General features: G+C 47.4%; 5 protein-coding genes across 5 annotated transcripts; 2 read left to right on the forward strand and 3 right to left on the reverse strand.

Moving 5' to 3' along the window:
* Window positions 1-3,547: 3,547 nt before the first annotated feature.
* chp2 (Chromo domain-containing protein) lies at window positions 3,548-4,506 on the forward strand (the record flags this gene model as incomplete). Its single annotated transcript, XM_031145221.1, has 4 exons — window positions 3,548-3,768; window positions 3,822-3,944; window positions 3,998-4,379; window positions 4,429-4,506. 4 exons carry the CDS (start codon window positions 3,548-3,550, stop codon window positions 4,504-4,506), a joined length of 804 nt encoding a protein of 267 aa, XP_031009835.1.
* A 490-nt stretch (window positions 4,507-4,996) lies between these two features.
* Nudt2 (Bis(5'-nucleosyl)-tetraphosphatase [asymmetrical]) lies at window positions 4,997-5,585 on the reverse strand (the record flags this gene model as incomplete). Its single annotated transcript, XM_031145222.1, has 2 exons — window positions 4,997-5,231; window positions 5,305-5,585. 2 exons carry the CDS (start codon window positions 5,583-5,585, stop codon window positions 4,997-4,999), a joined length of 516 nt encoding a protein of 171 aa, XP_031009826.1.
* Window positions 5,586-6,154: 569 nt separating this feature from the next.
* Window positions 6,155-10,340, reverse strand: vgl1 (Vigilin; the record flags this gene model as incomplete). Its single annotated transcript, XM_031145223.1, has 4 exons — window positions 6,155-7,128; window positions 7,175-8,145; window positions 8,201-9,498; window positions 9,546-10,340. The coding sequence occupies 4 exons, from the start codon at window positions 10,338-10,340 to the stop codon at window positions 6,155-6,157; spliced, it is 4,038 nt and encodes a 1,345-aa protein (XP_031009827.1).
* Window positions 10,341-12,919: 2,579 nt separating this feature from the next.
* Window positions 12,920-15,655, forward strand: MST20 (Serine/threonine-protein kinase; the record flags this gene model as incomplete). Its single annotated transcript, XM_031145224.1, has 4 exons — window positions 12,920-13,711; window positions 13,768-15,115; window positions 15,166-15,500; window positions 15,551-15,655. Coding segments are annotated over 4 exons (2,580 nt in total), but the record flags the coding sequence as incomplete, so codon positions are not given.
* Window positions 15,656-17,194: 1,539 nt separating this feature from the next.
* Window positions 17,195-18,474, reverse strand: lxr1_0 (NADP-dependent mannitol dehydrogenase; the record flags this gene model as incomplete). The annotated part of the gene is made up of 4 exons (XM_031145225.1): window positions 17,195-17,388; window positions 17,439-17,722; window positions 17,841-18,098; window positions 18,173-18,474. The coding sequence occupies 4 exons, from the start codon at window positions 18,472-18,474 to the stop codon at window positions 17,195-17,197; spliced, it is 1,038 nt and encodes a 345-aa protein (XP_031009780.1).
* Between the last annotated feature and the right edge of the window lie 2,487 nt (window positions 18,475-20,961).

The raw sequence follows: 20,961 nt of genomic DNA on the forward strand, positions 1-20,961 counted from the left end.
CTATAAAATACGTGGCTTCTTTAAATTCAGAGAGAGCGAGAGAGCCAGAGAGCCTACCGGTACCTATCGTTTAGGCTTTAGCCCACATGTCCACCCGCAAGATTGAGGATTCTTTGTACTTTATCCAGCTTTAATCGCAGTACTATTATAGGAGAACTTGCTACATTCCCCCATTCATGAGAATGGCCCAAATGACCGTAGATACCCCTTCAAAGTTGACTGGGGTAAGGATGGAGACGATTGCAGTGGACATTTCCTTCTGTGTGTGCACCATTTTTGCTCTATGTATCTAGCTTGAACGCCATCTGGATCCTCTTTTCACCTTGAAGGTCTATTGATTATAGGCGAGCAGGGCAAAAGGCAGTTCGTAAGCATAGCTACGTCTTTCATAGCTTAGTTACCTCCTTGGCCGAGGTTCGTCATCATTTTGAGGATCAAATCCCCTATACAAACTGCTCTTCCATACGTCCAGTTTTCGAACGTTGCTTCCTTCAGGGCCCAAGGCTCGCAGGCCGTACACTCCATCATGCTCTTTAGCGTCACATGTTCTATGAAATGAAGTCTCTGGACTCTTCCACTTGGGCAACCCTTTGGGTTTTCGTGGAACGCAAGATCGAACATCCTTGGTAGACTTCATCCATTTTAGTGAAGAAGAACCATTGCAGCTAGCTTTCCTTAGACACGAAGAGTATGGAGTTGTGATCTATTCATGTGTAACGATAAACAACCACTTTTATTCCGTGTTGCGGCTAATGATGCTATTTGTGGGAATGCCGTATCCATCCGAAGCTCGGGATTGTGATACTATTTTATAGTAATAATACATCACGAAAATTCATGCACGAAGGGCAAAAATTATCGGCTCGTCGACGTGGACACCCAACATCGTAAATGTCGTAACTTCAGAAGTAGTTAATCTATTGACAAGTAGGAACACTAATTGGAGGCGAAGTGTGAACGTTGATATTGTGGCTTCCAATGTGTAGCAATGGGACGAAATCACCAGAGGGAAGAAGAGCTTCCAGACTTGGCTGCGAATATCATTGATGTACAAGGGGCCCCCAACGCCATGGTTCAGCTAATAATGTCAGAACTTAGATGCCAATATGGCGATTGCGTCCACTATCCCCAACGTTCCTCGTCCCACTCTCTCCATGCCTCATTGTCCCGCAGAAAGGGTTGTTGTCATAACCATACAAGATGTAGTCCATGAACCTAGGTGAACGTTGTTCATAACTCATATCGCCATAAGAACCTAAGTATCTACCAAATGCACTGATGCCATGAAGGTCTAGGCGCCGAAGACGCATAGATCTCATATCCTCGACTAATTCAATTCATCCAAGCTCGTTTGGATTGCCCCAGTCCGTCGAAATTACATGTCTTAGTCTAAGATTTTGAATAGTGGGATGTCTTTGTAGTAATGAAGATAGGCCTGTGGTGGAGATTCGAAAGTGGGCGAGTCGCTATGTACGTAGACACGGTAGAACGAAAGGTGGATTTTCGAACAGTTCAGCTATATCGTCTTGCGGGTCGACTTCCTCGGCGCACCAGTAATCAAGATTCGTGGGATCTAATGACAGGGTGGTGAGGGTGGTAAGTGCTTGTAGTGCCTTTGGCAAATCGGCCCAATAAGACTCTAGTGGAGGCGAAGAAGGAGGCCATGTTCTGTTGACGAAGGAGTATAGAGTCACATCCAGGCTGGTCAGGTTGCTAAAGATAAATTTCGTGATCAAAAGATCTTTCGAGCTCAGCTCGAACGCGGATGAGAGAACGACGGGTCTCTTTTCCATCCAAAGCCATACATATGAAACACCACTTGCATTTTCAGGTCTCACATCGAGGCACCAGCTCCCTCTATCATGCCCGACTGAGGTTATGTGCGAGTAAGACCGGAAAATTGCGCGGAATAGGGCCTGCAATTGAAAAGATCGAACCCATTCATGGCAAAAAGAAGTCGTAAGCTTGAACTCTTCATGAAGGTCCTGATGGACCAACAGGAAAGAATGAGAGAGATTGACAGTGGATATCTTGGGAAACATATCTAGCAGTCTAGACAAATGGCTCTCTAGATCCGCAATAATGGTAGCCTGTTCTTCCACAGATTGGACATATTTCGCAAGAGCAAGCCAATACAAAGAGCGTTGGGGAGGTAGTCTAGTGGTAATCCTCCTGTGATAATCCTCAAGGGCCTGGTTGCTGCCGCAAAAATAAGTAAAAGCATGTAGCATCAAAGATCGATAGGTATGATACCAGAATGACCCGAAACAACAAACATAAAGATGAACTTGCGGCTACCACTGAGTTTTGATTGTAAGAAGAGGTACAAGTGAGATTCCATTTTATGATCTCTTTTTAGGAGCAGAATTACCGATGCTTTAATTGACAAAGTCTCTGAATGATGCGGCCTCAACCAGAGAGATCGAATGCACCAGAAAGACAAGGCTTCTAAAACTACCTCACACCCAATATATATCAAAAGCTTGGATGAGGGGCTGAGCATTCATTGTAGCTACAATCACTAGTAGTTACCTACCATCCAAGATAGTCCAACTTCATGGACTTCCAGCAGTTGAGACAGAAGAGGTGGAAGTGTTTCCTTGTCAAGAGAATTGACTTACGCTGATTCCGAATATCTGTTCGGCTCATCCCGTTTTCTTGGTAATCTGTATGGACTCGTATCAAAACGCAACTCGCGGACATTGTGTGATAGGACCCTATCCTTTGAGATTTTATCGAAGACATTGAGACCTTCTCTATGGGGTGCAAATCGGACGGCTTTGAATAGGTAAGGGCTTAGGTAGTTATGTAGCACTCGGCCAGCAAGCCTTGCAGATTGTATATCTTGCGTCCCGAGGAAGCTGGCAATTATTGTAAAATGATCTAATGATAATGTTGTTAAAGGACATTTTCCATTGCAATTTGGAAAGAAGGTCATTGGTCTCGGAAGCTCTTGTGCAGTCTTCAGACGAATCCGCCTTTGCGTATCTGGGTCTGCCGGCTTTGAAAATAGCTCTCGTCAATGGAGCCAACAGATGAGATAATGGACTGAAAATTCCGTGGGAGGGGGGTTCTCTCCATCGCAACATCGGTACATATCATTTGTAGACATTCGAATGTGGTTGTAAATCCAATAACAATCAAGCATCGCATCTCCAAATTCCATCTGAGAGTAGGTACTTAGTAATGGTAATAGTACCTTAGGCCCGTCCCGTCGTTGGTCGTTGGTAAAGTGTACCACCAGTACCTAGTGTGGTCCCTTCCAGTCACGTGAATCGCAAAGGCCCAGTTCTTTTGTGTCTGCCCGCCACCCGTTTCGCGAGGATCTTTCTCAAGTCGCGTCGAACATTGTTCTTGTTCCATCGCAACAACCTCATATTTTCCTACTCGAGCAGACGGCAAGGACAACTGTACTTGGCCCCTTTATAAAAGCAACCATCCAGTCAATTCTCCGTCAACTTCAACATTTCCTACCTCAATTCCATTGGCGCATCTCAATCGCAATATTGCATGCTCCTCACAATGCCTCCCCGTAAGTCGCAATCGCATGGCGCGAATATTTGGTGGCTTAAGCTCATATCCTACAGAGATCTCTGACGATGAGGCTTCCGATATCAGCGCGGCATCTCCTGTGTCCATAAAAGAAGAAAAGGTCACGAAGCCGAAGGGCAATGAAACAGCACCAGCACCCCCTCCCGAAGAAGATATCGAGAGTAACAATGCGGAAGCTGAAGAAGACGAAGACGATGACGAGGTTGGAGATGACGAGTTCGTTACCTTTGGTCTAAATATACCGCTTCTGCTGATCAATTGATCCACAGATTCGTCGTTGAGAAGATCGTGGACCATCTTATTGATGAGGCATCTGGCGAACTTCTCTTTGAGGTAAAATGGGAGGGTTACGAAAAGAAGTCGGATCGGACGTGGGAGCCGGAAGAGAATCTGTATGCACACTTCTCCTCCAGATCATCTTGTTTGGCTAACGCGAAGTTTATAGGGAGACTGCTTCTGAGATCTTAAAATCATACCTCGAATCCATTGGCGGCAAGGAGAAGATTATGGCCGATTATTACGAGAAGAAGGAACAGAACACAGGAAAGGGAGGAAAGAAGCGCGCAAGGGCTAGCACAGACGCAGAAACAAATGGCTCAGCACCAAAACGCGGACGAAAGAGCAAGAACGGAGTCCATCCCCGATCTACTACCCCTCCAGCGAGTTCTTCGGATTTCAAGCCACCGACGGGTAATTGGGAAGAGCAAATTGTTGGAATTGATGCCTGCGAAGGTGGCGAGGGTGCAGTAGTTGTCTACTTGACTTGGAAGGGAGGACACAAGACCCAACACCCACTTTCCCAAGTTTACAAGCGCTGCCCGCAACGAGTAAGAATTGAGCCCCTAATTCGAAGTTCTAGTTTGCTGACAAGAACAGATGCTCAAATTCTATGAAAGCCATTTGTCAGTGCCACTTTCCACCTGCTCAATCTATGCCTTGCTAACAAAAATTTAGGGTTTTCAAGAAGAACGACGAGGCGTGACCCTACCGACACGATCATTACAGAGATCGTTCGAACTTGCCAAATTTTGGATTGGATCACCTTATCTGACCAATTTCCCAAACCCAACCCAGCCCACACTTGGCGCTTTACTCTATGCACGATACAACTCGTGTCTCATGTCACATTTTCTTGCTCTTAAGCTGGCTCGGCTTTTCTCATCCATTTCATATTTAGCGCGGCTAATGGCTCGTGGGGTTGAAGGTGTTAACTGGACACATTAGGGCTGGCTAGCTTGTTGCATATGTACTGTATCAAGAAATTGGAATAAAGGCAAGAGAATGGTAATATGTCAAAAGTCTTATTTTACGCAAGTCGTCACTCGTTTCCAAGCCAAACCTGTCAAACTTTCCCAACGCCGGTTCCTATACTGACAGCATGGAAGATTCTCACCTACCAGGCTGCCGAGAAAGCAATAACTCTATCATCCATTACCTAGTGCGCTCAGCTCCCAGCCTCTAGACAAGCTCTCGCCCTCCTCAACATCGCTCTCCCCTCCTCAAAGGTGATCGTCTTCTCAGCCTCATCCCACCCCACCCACTTCGCACTATCAACCTCTATCTCCTGCAACACAACCTCCTGCTCGCCCTTGACAACGCCGACCCAGTACCGGACCTCCTTCCCCACCTTCCGAATAGGATTCGTATACACCTCTCTGAACTCCACTTCTTCCCCGTCCCTACCATCAACAGTCAATCAGAAGCATAGCAAACAAAACAGCAACATCAACACAGAACAAGATCTAGACTTACCTATTCTTAAAAACCATTAGATCATCCACCCCAACCCTCAACCCCGTCTCCTCAAACACTTCCCGGATCGCCGTATGCTGCAGCGACGCATCGCCCTCTTCCTTGTGGCCTTTCGGGAAGGTCCAGAAATACGGGTTGGAGGGAATGATGGTTTTTTGGTGGATGAGTAGGATTTGCGTGTTGGTGGTGCTGGGGGGAGAGGTAGTGGTGGATGTTAGACGGAGGGGGATGATGCCGTAGGAGCGGTCGCCGATTATGGGAGGCGTAGTGGTAGACGCCATGTTTGTTGTTTGCGGATGGATGGTTCGAGAGTTGCTGATGAATATGTGTTTGTTTTGTCAAGTGTGTGAAGTTGTGTTGGTTTGTGGAAAGAGTTGGAGGTATCGATGTTGAAATGTTAGTCTTAACTAGAATGCGGCTGCCTAGAAAACCTGTATACAAACATCACTTTGATGACTCGTTCTCTCATATACAAGTAGTATTTCAATTTACGGCTGCCTGCCAGCTTCTAGCACTTCTTCGAAGTGACCGTGTGTTTGTAAGTTTGATGTTCCAAGCTTGGATGAAGATATTATTGAAGATTGATTTGTAAGTTTCCAATTTTTCTGACTTGAGATGCCACGCCAAATGAAGACTACCTAACTAGAGAAAAAATGCCAATGCACAAAATCGGCAGACAACTCTCTTCGTCCCAGCCTTTTATTTTTAATTCTTAATACAACCCTCTCAAAAAGCGTATAGACCGGCCTGCAAATATGCAACCACCCGACTTCAACGTCCATCAGGTAAGATCCTTAAATATTCGCTCCTCCCAATGCCTCTAATTTCAAATTGTACATACAATCCAATTTTACGAACGATTGCCGTTAGATGTATTTCCATCTTTGACTGCCTTCAAGATCAAGACTTTAGCAGCCTCAACGCCATCCGCACTTCCCACGACTTCAATAGCCTCATCCTTGGTCTGATCTCTTGGAACAGTGATCTTGCAGCCTGTATCCTTCCGGATGCTATCAACGTTCTTTCCCTTGGGACCGATTACGTATCTGTACGTGGAGGGGTCGGGAAGGGTAAGGTAGCCGATGGTAGAATTTTCAAGAGCCTGCTTAATGGCGGCTTCAACTGCGGCTTGGGCCTTTGCAACGTTATCGGGAGGACCGCGCAAGATCCAAGGAATGTCCCCAGTGAGGTCCGATGCAGATAAGTCAACTGTCTTCCAGGAGTGTACGTCGGCAGTTTCCGTAGCATTGTCGGTAATCAAAGGCATGGCACCTCCGTTGGCTCGGACGTTTATTGGTGCGACTGGCTTTGGGGGAACCTTGGATCCCGCGTGATCAACTGTGACGCCGTCATTTCGGAGTCGTCTGAAGAATTGGCCATTGTCGGAGACAGAATGATGGACCTTGCGAGGGACCACGACTGTCTGGCCCTCTTGCTCTTTGACTAGACCCTCAATGTGCAGCTTGGCTTTCGCGACATCTTCCGGCTGACCACTGATCTTGACAGCAGTTTGGCCGTTGCCCTGTCTCGGAATGTCGAGTGTGACATTGAATTTCGATTCTAATGCCTTCTTGTCACTTCCTCCGCGGCCAATCAACATTCGGTGCTTGTCTGTGGGCACATTGACCTCTGCTGTTTCTTGGCTTTCCAAGGTAGAGACTATCTGGTTGATCGTAGCAATGATTTTCTCAACGATGTCCTCCATACCTTCAATCTTGATGACATTTCCATCAGCTTCCGCTTTAGGAAATTGGACAGTTCGGACAATCTCCCTAGGGTTGTCAGATCCACCGGATTTGACAACGATATCACGGATCTTTGAGCCTAGTTCATGTTAGCAGATGCGAGATTGATGATAGGTATAACATACCTCCAGGCCCAATAAGCGCCCCGTGGTGCTTCTTGTCCACTGCCAGGGTCTTTTTGATGGTTTTGTTGTAGATATCCCGCTTTTCTTCGATCAGTTTCTTGGCCTGTGCCATTTGAGACTGTGTGCCCTTAATCTTGATGACCACTTCATTCTCATCTGACAGCTCCTTTGCATTGGGGACATCAACCCTTGCGCCAGTTAACTGACGAATCTCATCCATACCATTTCCACGCTGGCCAATGAGCGACGAAATTTGACCTGCTTTGACAGTCACAGTTGCTTCATGTGAGTTGTCCTTGTTGTATTGAAGCAATGAGAGTATCTCTTCTGTGGCCTTGGCGACGCCGCTCTTCGATCCTTTGACAATAACATGGTTGGGCGGCTGCTGCTTCTTATTTTGGGATCTTTGTTGACCAGCATCGCTTGCAGCATCGGCATTTGATTCGTCATCTTTGCTCGACTTCTGGCGTGGGAAGTGGATTTGAACCTTGTATCTGTCTTGGAGCCTATTAATTATAGATCCTTTGGCACCGATAAGTTCGCTGTGGTATTGAGGTTCGATGTTTAGGGTAGCTTCCGCTTCGTCCTCATATTGTCTTCCAAGAGTCTGAATATGGGATTTCGCAGCCTCAGCTTTGGCTTTCGGGCCTTTTATCTCCACCTCTCCATTTTGAACATTGATGTCAACATCAAATTTTTCTCGCAGTTCCGCAAGATGACCATATCCTTTGCCTACCAGCTTGCCAGCTTTCTCTTTAGGGAACGCGAAAGACAGTGTAAAACCACGCTCTTTCTCGTCCTCAATTGCCTGCCGAACAAAATCATTCACCTTGGCCGCTAAGCTCTCTACAGCTGGGGCAGGACCACGAAGAGTGACAAGGGTGCCAGCAGCACTAACTCTGACTGGAATTTGATCAGCTTCTCGATCTTGCTGTTCCTTCTTGATGAATTTCTTTAGCTTGTCGTGGAATCTATTGAGGTTAGAGTTTTGCTCGTGAATAATTTTTGCCAACTATGAAAGCTCACATTCTAGGCACATCAATCGTTGTACTGATGATCTTGGCCTGTTTGCTGATAATATCCAAAATGTGTTTTTGGGCGTCTTGAAGACCTCTCTGGAAAGCTTGGACGTCGGGGCTACTTGGTTGGCCGCGTGGAATTTGATACTCTGGTTCCGCTCCGCCTTCTCCTTCAAATACCAGAAGTACTGGCGCATTAGGGTGGGAGGCATTGGGAATAACAACATGAACACCATAATCTTGCTTGACTGTCGGCGTGATGTCATTTCGCAGATATTGATGGAAGAATGGATCGATGGGGACCGACGCCATTCGAGATGGAGGATGAGCCATGACTATATTTTTTATCTCCGATTGTGCTCGTATAGTATTTTTGCCATCCCGCGAATAAAGTTCCCACGGTGCGGCTCCGCCATCCACGTCGAAAGGAGTGAAAATGTGGGCTTGGTGAAGTCTTTCGATTTTCTCAATCTCATTACGATCACGTAGATATTGCGTAATGTTGCGGGCATGGTCACGAGCACCTGGGATACTGCGGAGCTGTCGTGATATATCGAGACTTTGATTTTGCATTCCCATCGCCAGATCCATTGCTTTCTCCGTCGCCAGTTGAATCTTGTCAGCGGGACCAACAATAGTGATCATTTCATCATCGTCATCCCCTGGGAGGATGATGGCGCACCCTGTTTCGGCAAAGAAATCTTGAACCGGTATTCCTCGCCCGCCAACGATGAATTGGTGTCGGCCTCTATTGATAGCCACTTGGTCCAGTGTCAACTGTTGACGAAGCTGTTGGGCCAGTGCTTCAATTTCCGCTCGCGCAGCTTGTACACCCGCTCGATCACCACCAAGGGTAATATGCTGATCGCCGGCAGCCGGGACAAATGCGGGTGCCTGCCCTTTGGCCGGGAGTTCGGGCGGTGGCTGGGTGGTCCAAGTATGATGAGAAGGAACTCGGACTTGAATGCCATGTCTCCCTTCTAAGGCATTCGCGTTTGAGTTGTGTGCGCCAGAAATGAAAGGGAAGAACTCGGCTGGGATTGTTCGAAGTTTCGCATTTACATTGGAATTGTGTGCAGACACAGTCCCTGTGATGCCCTCCTTTGCTAATCGAATAGCGAAAGGATTTCCCTCGACCACAACATTTACCATATCATCGTCATCGTCGGCTGCTTCCGGTGTGTCCTCCAACTTAGGCATTTGGATTCGAGCACCAGACTGCTCCTGCAAAGCCTTGATATTGGCGCCGCCTCTGCCGATGAGCTGAGCTCTTGCCGATCGAGGGATTGACACCTTTTCTGAAGTCTACTTGCATGTTAGGAGTGAGATCAATAGCATGGTGTCCTCCATACCTTAGAAACATAAGAACCCAACTCCTTCAGCGCTTGTTGAATGATAGCTTCATATCTCTTAGTGCTGGCTACGGTGATCTTTATGGCCCCACCTGCTCCTGTGGTCTGTGTGAAGTTCAATCTATACTTCTTATTGATGTCTCGCAGAAGTTCTGGTAATGGTTTCTTCGTTGTGGACCGAGACAGCTCCTTAGGGTCAAAGGTATATGATTTCACATAGGGTTCGTTTTTCCGGGCTTCCTCGGCTTCCTTCTTCGCATCCTCTTCCGATAGATTCTTCGATGAAGGCGCTGCAGCTTTCGGTGCTCGCTGGCTTGCTACCGGAGGTGCAGGTGGAGTGCTTCTGGCAGGAACTGGCGTAGATGTACCGTTCGTTGGGGTGCCATTTGTCGCGCCATTAGTGACTAGAGGACCTGTTTTGGAGACCCATGCCGAGGGAGCAGTCCGGACTGGCACTTTCGATCCTCCCAGACCTGGGAATGACTCGTCTGACTGCGTGTCCAGTACTGGTGCGGTCGCCTTGCCTGAAGGGGCATCCTTCCGCTTTCCAGCAGCTTTTTCAGATATAGGAGCTGCCCAGCCGGGCGCAGCTGCGAGCTCATTGGTAGACTCGAGAATGCTGGAGGATGTTGGATGGGGGTGGGGAGTCAGATCCTCTTCGTCAGGAACTTCTTCGACTGTGGGATTATGCGGTTCGTCGTGCTTTTGCATAAGCCTTTGTGCTGCAGACAATTTCGTGCTGCCGGAATTGGAATTGGAAGACCCATTGAGGGTTGCGACATCTGCGGAAGACATGATGTCACGTTGAGTTGAGATGGAGTAAAAGGGGAGTTATATGCTCAAGGTCTGGAAGTAGGAGCACAAGCAGTCACTGTGAATTGAGCAGTCAGTCACAAATATGAATTAAAGGAAGGTCCCGGATTCATATACCTGTATTCAATACCACAGTATTCGGAAGGGTCAGAGTCAATTGTGCTGGAACCAGAGGGCTGTTTTAAAGGCCACGAGTGCAAAAGGGGGGGAAGGGTCTCAATTCCTTGAGAAGTTCATAAAGGGCAATGCAGAGAGAATATGAGGAACGATGGGTTGGGCTACGAATAATATAAAATTATCCAAGAACAAGAAAGCCGTTTGGAGATGGAGAGGGAGGAAGACAAGGAGGTGTACGTTGGGTTGGCTTGATTTCGTGGTACAGCGGAGCGGCAACTTTTGGCAATCGAATGGTAGCTGGAAGTAGCTGGAGCTTTCCAACTCGCCAATTTAACTGGTGGGACCTGGTGGACACTTGACTTAACTTGTACCTAGCATGAGTTACTTATGACATGAAAGTCGGAGATGTTTTTGTCATAAAGGCTAAATTGATATAATTTATCATAGTACTTCTATATACAGTATAAAGACTTTAAATAGTTTGGTTCCTTGGGCTATTAGATGTTCTGAACATAAACTTCTTACTTGCCCTTCCGAGCTCCGAGGGTAACTTCACGTGATCTACGCCCCTATTAAAACTTGCACCTACCGGCTTATATAGATGTACAGTTGGAGTTTAGTTTACTTTAATTTAGTTCATATCAAAAGACTCATTACATGTTGGTGGGTTGAAACTAAGTCCTGGCCATGCCCGTACTGTCCCAATAAATCTACTGAATGCTTCGAGTACTCAACCGCCTTCCAGAAAAGGGTGGGAACAGTATAACATATTATACGCATGTTGCAATAAAGATGGCATATTACCCCAATCTTCTGGAACTGAGGATTTGTCCTAAAATCTCTCGACATCTTCATGTGATGACCTATTAACAGCCATTTTATTATTCCCAAACCCAATAGAGACTCTTGCGGTCAAAAGGAACCCGATAGAGCAAGCCTAGAAATAGCCATGGGAAGTAGATGTTGAAAACTAGGCTTGCTTTTGCACAATAGCAATTCCCATCCATGATACCTAACTTCCAAGTCACTAGTCACAATATCATATTCCGAATGGGCCTTCTTGTACCCAAATCTCCGTCAATGTGCGTGCAGCTAACACTACCTAAGGTAGGTACCGTAGTGCATATTATGTGAGCCGATCTCTGAGAGCCTCTTGAAGCCGTTGGACGCCGGCCCGTAAGGGAACGCTGCATGTTTGACAACTTCACAAGCCTTGCGAGGATGGTATGCAGGATTACGATAGGACCAAGGCGCAGCGCCGGCTGTAATATCCCAGGAGGTTATTCCGAGAATTGAGAGGCATACTACCGTACTAATATCGTATGATTTGTCTGGAAGCTGAGCTGTACTGATGAAGAAATTACCTCGATTTATTCTAGGGATCCTTGAACATTGATATTGCCATACATATCATATCTTACAGCAGAAGGTGGAACACTCCATAAAGGTCGCTCGGCAGCATTGATGCAAGGTGAACAGGATGCTCGTTTTGACAGAGATGACTTGGTGTTTTGGAGGTAGACGGGTAGAACGTCGTCGAACGTCTCCGGGCCAGGGCATCTCCATTCTTACGAGTTAGGTAGCAAGGATCGGATTCCTAGAAACATCATCTTGGAACAAGAACTCGGGACTAGGAAGCTGGAGCGCCATTTCCAGACAGTGAAGTCAAAAGTGGTGATGGAAAGAAGATTAAAGGTCTTGCTGCAGGATGCCCTGCAGAGAATGCAGAAGGCGGGCGTCTGGTGAAGGAGAGTACCGTACGGAATACAAATGCTGTGGTTGTGGAAGGGTGTAGCGCGCGGGCTTGGCTCGAAGTGTACAGTTAATTATCTTGATACTCGAGCCCGACTCGAAGGTGTTTCAATTGCGCACCGGCCTCTTGCTGTCTCGTATTGTAAAAGTGTAATTATTTCTCTTAGATTCACTGGCACGAGAAGAAAAAAAGCAAAGAAACAAAGGTCGGTTGGTATGAAAAACTTTAGCCCAGGCCCAATCCAATGAAAGATAAACAACAGGTAAATGCCTGCTTGCTGGATCTTTGCTCCACCAGCTCCATTAATTCTTGCTGAGCTGGAAAATGTCTACGCGTATGGCTGGTGTCTCTTTTGCTTGCTTGCTTGGGCTACGAAGGAAGGAAGTTCTCGTATAGATATAATTAATTGATCCAGCGACATACTACTGTAGTTGAGTTTGATTGATGTTGATACCGTAGCGATATCCAAATCGATACTGAAGCGCCGGACCGGCTAGAGTGAAAGAGAGGGAGAAAGGGAGGGGGAGAGAGAGAGAAAGAGAGAGAGAGAGTAACAAATTCACTCCCCACCCTCTCTCCACCCCTCTTTCTGCCGCCTACTCCTGCTCTGCTCCTGCCATCTCCTATTACACGAACGGCCCTACCTGCATCCACCGCCACCTGATTGGCTCCACACCTCTCAAACCGCAGCAAGTGCTTTCCACCACATTACCTGAACAAACGAAGGAAGCCCGTCATCATGGACGAAATAAAACCTCGCCGGTTGACCAAGAAGCCCCCAGGAACTGGATCGGGATCTGGTTCTGGTTCTGCATCATCCGAAAACTACGCCAACTGGTCCTCCAACAATCTCGCGAGAGCACCGTCCGCGCCCACAGCACCCTACAAACCATCGCATGGGCACAATCGATCTACAACATCGCCCAATCCCACCACATACGCCTCATCCAACTCTTCTCTCGAGCATCAGATATCAAACCATCCGTCCCCAGTTCTGGCGGGGCCGTCCGACTCTGCGCGCCACACTGGCAATCGCAGTTCCGCGTCGCGTCCCCTCAGCCAAAAGACATCACAGGAGTTGATTGGCGCGCCGTTCGATGGTTTTGGCATCTTGAACCATATCACCAGCATCGATTCTTCTTCCCAGCAAACCAGCTATCAGGCACCACGACGGCCTCCACCTCCGCCCCTCTCCCACAGCACTGGCCCCCTAATGAGTCCTGCTCTTCGACAATCGGCGAGTTTCTCTGCGATGAGTGAGAAGACCAGCCCCCGCGTCGGGGAGAACGTCCTTATCAGCCCAAAGAGATATTCCGATGAGACCAGGGAGCCCAAGAATGGCATGATCAGAAAGAAGTCGGGCTTCTCAAGTCTCATGAACCAAATGGGTCTTGGATCGCGGACAGGAGTAAAGATATCTGCGCCAGAGAACCCCGTGCATGTGACGCATGTTGGTTATGATCAGGACACCGGTCAATTTACTGTGAGTTGTATTCTTACTTGTTCTTGCCTTTTGGGATACTTTGTTGACTGGGCTAGGGACTACCGAAAGAATGGCAGCGAATGCTGAACGATAGTGGGATCACCAAGAAGGAGCAGGAGCAACACCCGCAGACTATTGTCGATATCGTAGGATTTTACAAGGAGAACACCGAGAAAGGCCCAGATGAAGTATGGGACAAGTTCGACCATGCAAATGTACCAGAGATGCGAGTAGGACCTTCTACACCTACCCCTCTGTCACCAAATATGCTCAACACCCCCAACTATGGATCCATGACAAGTCCGCCTCCGAGCCCCCGGTTTCCCGCGAACCATGAGACAAGTTTTGAAAATCCAAGATCCCCTCCTCCTGTACCTCGCGGCACACTTCAAAACCAGGGTCAAAGCCAAGGCGCTGGACTAGCCCTACAACCTAAAGATGCCAACGGTCTTGTCCCAAATCGCCCAGCTCCGAGGCCACCAGTCTCACTCCATGGCCCTACGAGAGTTGCACCTCCACCACCTATGATGGGCAAAGATTCTGGAATATCGATGCCTCGCCAAAGTGAAGATCTGCCAGCATTAGCTTATATTCCACCCCAGTCAGATGCATCGCCTATGCTTCCGGAAGAACACAGGTCACGTTCTAATTCACGAGCAAACGGTACATCTCCATATGCATCCCCAAATCAAGTTAATTCTCCACAAGCTGCATATCAACACCAGGTGGTAGAGCAACCGCGGCAGCAAGGAGGACACCAGCAAGCGCAGCAGCCACAGCTAGGACGTGCTCCAAGCAAACGCGTACCCCAAGCTACTCCGCCAAGTATACAAGGTCAACTTCCACGTCCTGATCTCAATGGCATTCCACATCCTAGTCAACAAGCAAGAGCTGTTCCTGGCCCTCGTCCAAGGCAACGGCCTCGCCAGAGCACTGGATTCGATATTGTGGCTCGCCTGAATCAAATCTGTACCGAAGGAGATCCTAGAGAAATCTACAATGATCTGACAAAGATTGGCCAAGGTGCCTCGGGAGGTGTGTTCACTGGCTACGAGAGAGGGACAAACCGTTTGGTCGCTATCAAACAGATGAACCTGGAGCAGCAGCCGAAGAAGGACCTAATCATTAATGAGATTCTCGTTATGAAAGACAGTTCTCACCCGAATATTGTCAACTTCATTGACAGTTATTTGGTAACTGGAGAACTGTGGGTTATTATGGAATACATGGAGGGAGGAAGCTTGACTGATGTTGTAACTTTCAACATCATGTCTGAAGGCCAAATTGCTTCTGTTTGCCGAGAGACTTTGAAAGGCTTGCAACATCTGCACTCCAAGGGTGTAATCCATCGTGATATCAAGTCGGATAATATCCTCCTTTCTTTGGATGGAAATATTAAGCTGAGTAAGTTGGTATCTTTATATTTTACAGAGACGTGCTGACATTGGTCGCAGCTGATTTTGGCTTCTGTGCACAAATCAATGAAGCTCAAAACAAGCGGACTACCATGGTTGGCACACCATACTGGATGGCACCAGAAGTCGTGACCCGGAAAGAGTATGGACGGAAGGTTGATATCTGGTCGCTGGGCATCATGGCCATCGAGATGATAGAAGGCGAACCACCATACCTCACAGAGTCGCCACTCCGAGCTCTCTATCTGATTGCTACGAATGGTACACCAACAATCAAGGACGAGCATACGCTCACTCCGGTTTTCAGAGACTTCCTGCAGTTCGCATTAAAGGTTGATCCAGAGAAGAGAGCAAGCGCCCATGATCTTTTACGAGTGAGTTTCTTCGCATTAGAGTTGACCTACATTTCACTAATCTTTCAAAGCACAATTTCATGCAACAATGCACAGACTTGATCCAACTAGCACCCCTCGTCCGCTCGGCGAGAACCGCACGCGCACAAGAGAAGGCTCAGAAAGCCGCTTCATAAGATACCCCCCTTCAACGCCTTGTATGAAATTTTACAGAGCGAACGTCTTTCCATCTCTCTCATACATAACACCTTTTAGGTGGCAAGATTCACAAAAAAGCACTCCGATGATCACATGCCGTCTCATTTCAGCAAATAAATAAGCAAGCATCGGCGTTCGGGCAGGCGTTTGAGGCATTGATTGGCATATCAATTATACAAGCAAGCTCTCTCAAACCCGTTTGCAAAAATGCACGCACAATACGCTGGCTGGATTTAGCGTGGGTTTTTAACGTTCATGTCCAAAATATCCCTTCCGCAGAAATGAAAATATGATTCATGGGTCAGGATTTACTCGTACGAATCGCGAGATGAATGCTAGATGGTGGAAATTTTTCTTCTTCCTTTCTTTGGCTTTTTTTCTTTCCTTTTTTTTTTTTTTCGAGAAGTAGGCTTTCTTGACTGATATGTGTGATGGATCATGGAATTAAATGAAATGACTGGATGGATATATCATGATGAGCGACAGGCATTCAGCAGTAAAATGCCTTGTGTTTTGGACATCATCTTTTGTCCTCTTGGTTTCTTGGAACAATGAACCCTTTCTGGATGGACTGATGGATGGGATGGATACCTTGTGCATACATACACAGAAATGATGACGAGGAATGGATGGATGGATGGATGGGATCGGATGGATTTGTATGATGATTCCCATGCGAGGGAGGGAGCCCTACGGTATGGTAGCTGGATGAATAGAGCAAGCATAAACAACCTACCTGCAAACACTTTTACACTAGGTATGCTATATAGGTAAGATCTTGGACTCGCTTCGCTTCGCCTTTCTTCGTCATCTCTCGGTCGACTGTCCTGTCATGTCCTGCCATGTCAGCCTTCCAAGGCCAAGCTTTCGACGTGACTGACGTCTCCGAGATTTCTTATACTTGTTTAAATCATGACTGTGTTATAAACTGTCTGTTTATCGAAATCCCCACAGTCGAAGGAAAGCGATGTTGCTCTGGTCATTGTCAGCGTGGATAGAAAGTCGAACCATTATGAATGAAGACGGGTTAAGAAATGCTGGCTAGACGGTTAAGGTTCGAGATAGGATGTACCGAGATGAGGCTGATTTGGGAGACGGAAAGATGAAGAGTATTGGAAGAACAGGGACTTGGTTTTAGAGCACCCTTGTCTTAATCACGATGGTCGCATATAGGTGGTATAATGTTTTCAGATACCTGTGATTCTTGCGCTTCTATGTACAAGATTGGAAGATTAGGTCACAGACCAGAGAACAGCAACATAACGTCCAAGTCAAAGTTGGGCAATGCAAAGCACAAACAACAATCCATTGGGCACGATTCGTAGATCACCAGCCATTCTATTTAACGCCACTCTGCGTACTTTTTGTACTCTATGAACAACCAGACCCCAAAGAGTATATAACCAGCCCAAAACCAGCCAGAGAACAAGAACTCCACTTAGAGATACAATCCCAAGTATGCGAGAAACCAAATCTTCTGTCTGCCTTTGACCCGGCGACAGGCTCCTCAATAACGATTAGTAAAGGGTATAGCCTCCGTCAATCGCAACGTTAGCGCCCGTCATGTAGGCGGAAGCGTCCGAGGAGAGGAAGACGGCGAGTCCGTTGAGGTCTGTAACCGCACCGAGACGGCCTTGTGGAGTCAGGGACTTCCAGATCTTCTTCTGTCCGTCGAGCTTTGGGACGTTGTTGAGCGCAGTGTCCATGTATCCTAAGACGTTGTTAGTAGCTATACATTATCCGAAGTTTGTGTTGACATACCTGGAGAGATACAGTTGACTCTGATGTTGTATTTAGCCCATTCTGCCGCAAGAGACTTTCCAAACTGGATAACACCAGCTTTTGATGCATTGTAGCATGACTGCTCTTGTGGGTAGTTGACAATGGAGCCGGACATGGAGGCGACCAAGACGATGGATCCGGGCTTGTTGGCAGCCATCATAGCCTTGCCAACGGATTGGGACATGAAGAATGAACCGTTCAGGTTGATGTCAATAAGACGGCGCCACATCTCGTGGTCGTACTTCTCAGCCGGAATGTTGGAGCTGTATAGCGTCAGTTGATGGTCAGAAATTGGCACGTACAGATTCACCATCTCCGAGGAGCAGTAGCCTGATATATTGGGGGTAAAGATCAAATACAACAAAAAAGACAGTGACTTACTCGGCAATACCAGCACTGTTGATCAAGATATCAGGAGCTCCATACTTCTCAGTGATGGCAGCGACAGCCTGCTCAATAGCAACGGCATCACGGACATCAATTGGGAAGAATTCAACCGGAATCGTGGAGCCAGTAGCCTTGTGAAGTTCAGCCGCAGAGGCAACACCGAGCTCTGGATTGGCATCGAAGATGATCATGTTCTTAGCACCTGCCTCAATGCAAGCCCGAGCCATCATGTTACCGAGACCACGAGCGGCACTGCGAATGCAAAATTAGTAAATGTTCATAAGAATCGGGCAGTTGAATTGAATTAGATTGGATCTAAAACGTACCCAGTGACAATAACCGTTTTGCCCATAATGGTCATTTTCTGAAGGCTGGGAGTCATGGCATTATAGACCTCCTGGCTCAAAGGAATGACAGCGTCTGGGTCGGACTTGGCCTGATCCTGGTCGACGATGAAAGTCGATCGTTGAGCCTCACCATGAGTGTAGGTGACAACTGGAACCTTCTTCTCGCCGACAAACTCGGCATTTCTCAGCTTCGTAGCAGCAGAGAAAGCGGCACGAGAGACCTTGGGAACTGAAGGGGTGGCAGCGACGCGAGCAACGCGGAGTGCACTGCGGGCAAACATATTTGCGGAAAGGGCTATTTTTGTAGAGACTGCTTGCGAGAATTGTGTGAAGGGGCTGTTGGCTCGAATTTAGGGAATTGTAGAGTGTATGGGTTTGCGAGTTGACGTGTGCCAACGAAATGCAAAAAAGGGAAGGGCTTGCCAGATGGATATGGCAAGTGCACTGTTCGAAAGGTATGTGTAGCGACCGCTTTTCTTTTGAGGCTCGATTAGGAAGAGAAGAGGACTGCCGACTATTACAGCTATTCCTTTACGGATAGAGCGTCGGACTGGTATGGTATGGTATGGTATGGGTGAATCTGGCTGTTACGCGTTAGAAAGTATCCTCTAAAGTTTCCAAGAAACATGGATGACGAACCTGCAAATACTGCCGGGCACGTTTTGCGGATGATATTTTTAAGGTGGGAATTGCTGCAAGTGCGGTCTATGAAGCAGAAGGAATCCCAGCTCTTGGTCTTCCTGTCTGTCTCTCTCTTAATAATCTCCAAAGGAAACAAGACAAGCACAAAGTCTAAATTCTAATGAATACCGTACAAGAAAAGTCTAATAAATGAACACTGCTCAAGAAGATCTGGCGAAGGGGGGTTTGGGGCAGGGCAGGACAAGAGGGCTCGAAGTTGAAGATTGATTGCAGTATACGTACTGTAGGTAGGAGGAAGAGTGAAAAGAATCAGTCAACAATTTCTTGCAGACCAGTCTAAGATAAGGAAGGGACGCAGGGACTAGTAGCCCCCCGAGCTCAGGGTAGCTTCTGCAAGTGTGGGCCTGTGTGGGCCTGTGTGGGCCTGTGTGGCACCCGTGCGGATCATATGGGCCACTACTGTACAGTAATGAGAGCGCTATTTAGGGGCCGGCACCAGGATTACGCAGCGGAGTACAGAGCGATTATAGAGTAATGGTCGATTCGAATTGTATCAATAGGGCAAGAGCATAAAAGCCCGTGGGGGGTGTTGCATTGGTGGCTGCAGAGGCTGCAAAGGCTGCAGATGCCGCAGATGAGACGACGTCCAAGAGGTGAGGCGGTGTGAGCCTCCACGGGATACGTCCAGGCCAGGCGTGGGGCGAGGTATGGTACTGTACTGTAGGTACCTGAGTCTATTGCTAATGGTAAAGGGAAAGCTTTGCAGCCAGGATGGAGACGGATGGAGATGCAAATGGAGATGCAAATGGAAATGGAAATGGAAATGGAAATGGAGAATAGACGTTCAGCTTGTCTGTCGTAAATGGAGATGAGACAGCAATACGCCACGCCCTACTGTACCGGCGCTGACAAGGCCCGGGCCGGTACAGTAAGGTATACCTAGGCCTAGGTACGAAGTATATGAGCGCCTCTTCGGTTACCTACTCCGTAGTGTCAAGCTTGTCCTTGTCGATTTCTATGTTTATACCGCACCGCTATGCTGTGCTATGCGGGACAGGCAGCAGACGAATATGTGTGGGGATAAGACGAATATATGGGCCTCCTTTTTCAATTCTTGTCGGTGTTGAGATGGATAGCTTTCCTTCCTTCCTCCCTCCTTCCTCCTCACTTTCGAGCACACCACGCCAAACCACACCAAACCACACCAAACCACACCAAACCACACCACACTCCGAACCACGGAGGGGATAGCGGTGAGAAACATCCAAGGACTTGCAGGAGTGCGGCAGCATCGATCGTGCAGACTGTTGAGTAGTATACGCAAAACATATGCAGCTACTGTACCATGTGTTGAAGCCAGCACACGCAGAGCACGTTCGTTCTATCTGAACATCACTGCTTTTGCAATTAACAATTGGATGTGGCGTTGATACCTTTCGTTCTAACCTTCTTTTGTTCTAGAATCCTTCTCCTTCCACTCAAATAATTCTACGCTTCGTAGTGTTAAACCTTTTTGGGTGAGATATATTGATTAAACATTAAATACATCCAACCTCCCAGAGTTCCGGTGTTCATCAACAGCTCACTGGAACGAACACGAACGATCGTACCAGTGTCAATTTCTTACACGGCTTAAATGTTGGAAGTCTGTTCTAGCCTTGAAACATTTCGTACCAGAGCAAAGTTGCTAGCGGTGCACTATGAAGCGCAAGGTTGCGCGTCTAAGTTCGAATCACGTATGAGATTTTACTTCGCGTCGCACCCCTCGAAGTTGTATAAAGGAGGCGCATCGGTCTTCTGCGGATTTCGAGATGTTTATTACCAACTTCTCCTGCTTAACAGACCTTGAAGAGAGCTGAATACTGTCGTTGAGGCGTAGGCTGGACCTTCAAGAAAGGCCAAGTCCGAATGCAATGGTTGTAACAACAAAGAGGCTAAAGGCAGTCCATAATTATCCAAATCTCCAGTGGGATCTGGTGAATGAATGCGGCGTATTTTATTAATGGGAGATTCGATGTCTTTGTCGTACTCCCAAATTTGCTTGTCTTTCTTTTCGTCGTCCAGTGATAGAGACATCGATTATCAAAACGAACACGCATAATCTTCAATTTTATAACTATCAAGTA

The sequence above is a fragment of the Lachnellula hyalina genome, assembly GCF_007821495.1.
Source record: "Lachnellula hyalina strain CBS 185.66 chromosome Unknown contig00002, whole genome shotgun sequence".
NCBI lineage: Eukaryota > Fungi > Ascomycota > Leotiomycetes > Helotiales > Lachnaceae > Lachnellula > Lachnellula hyalina.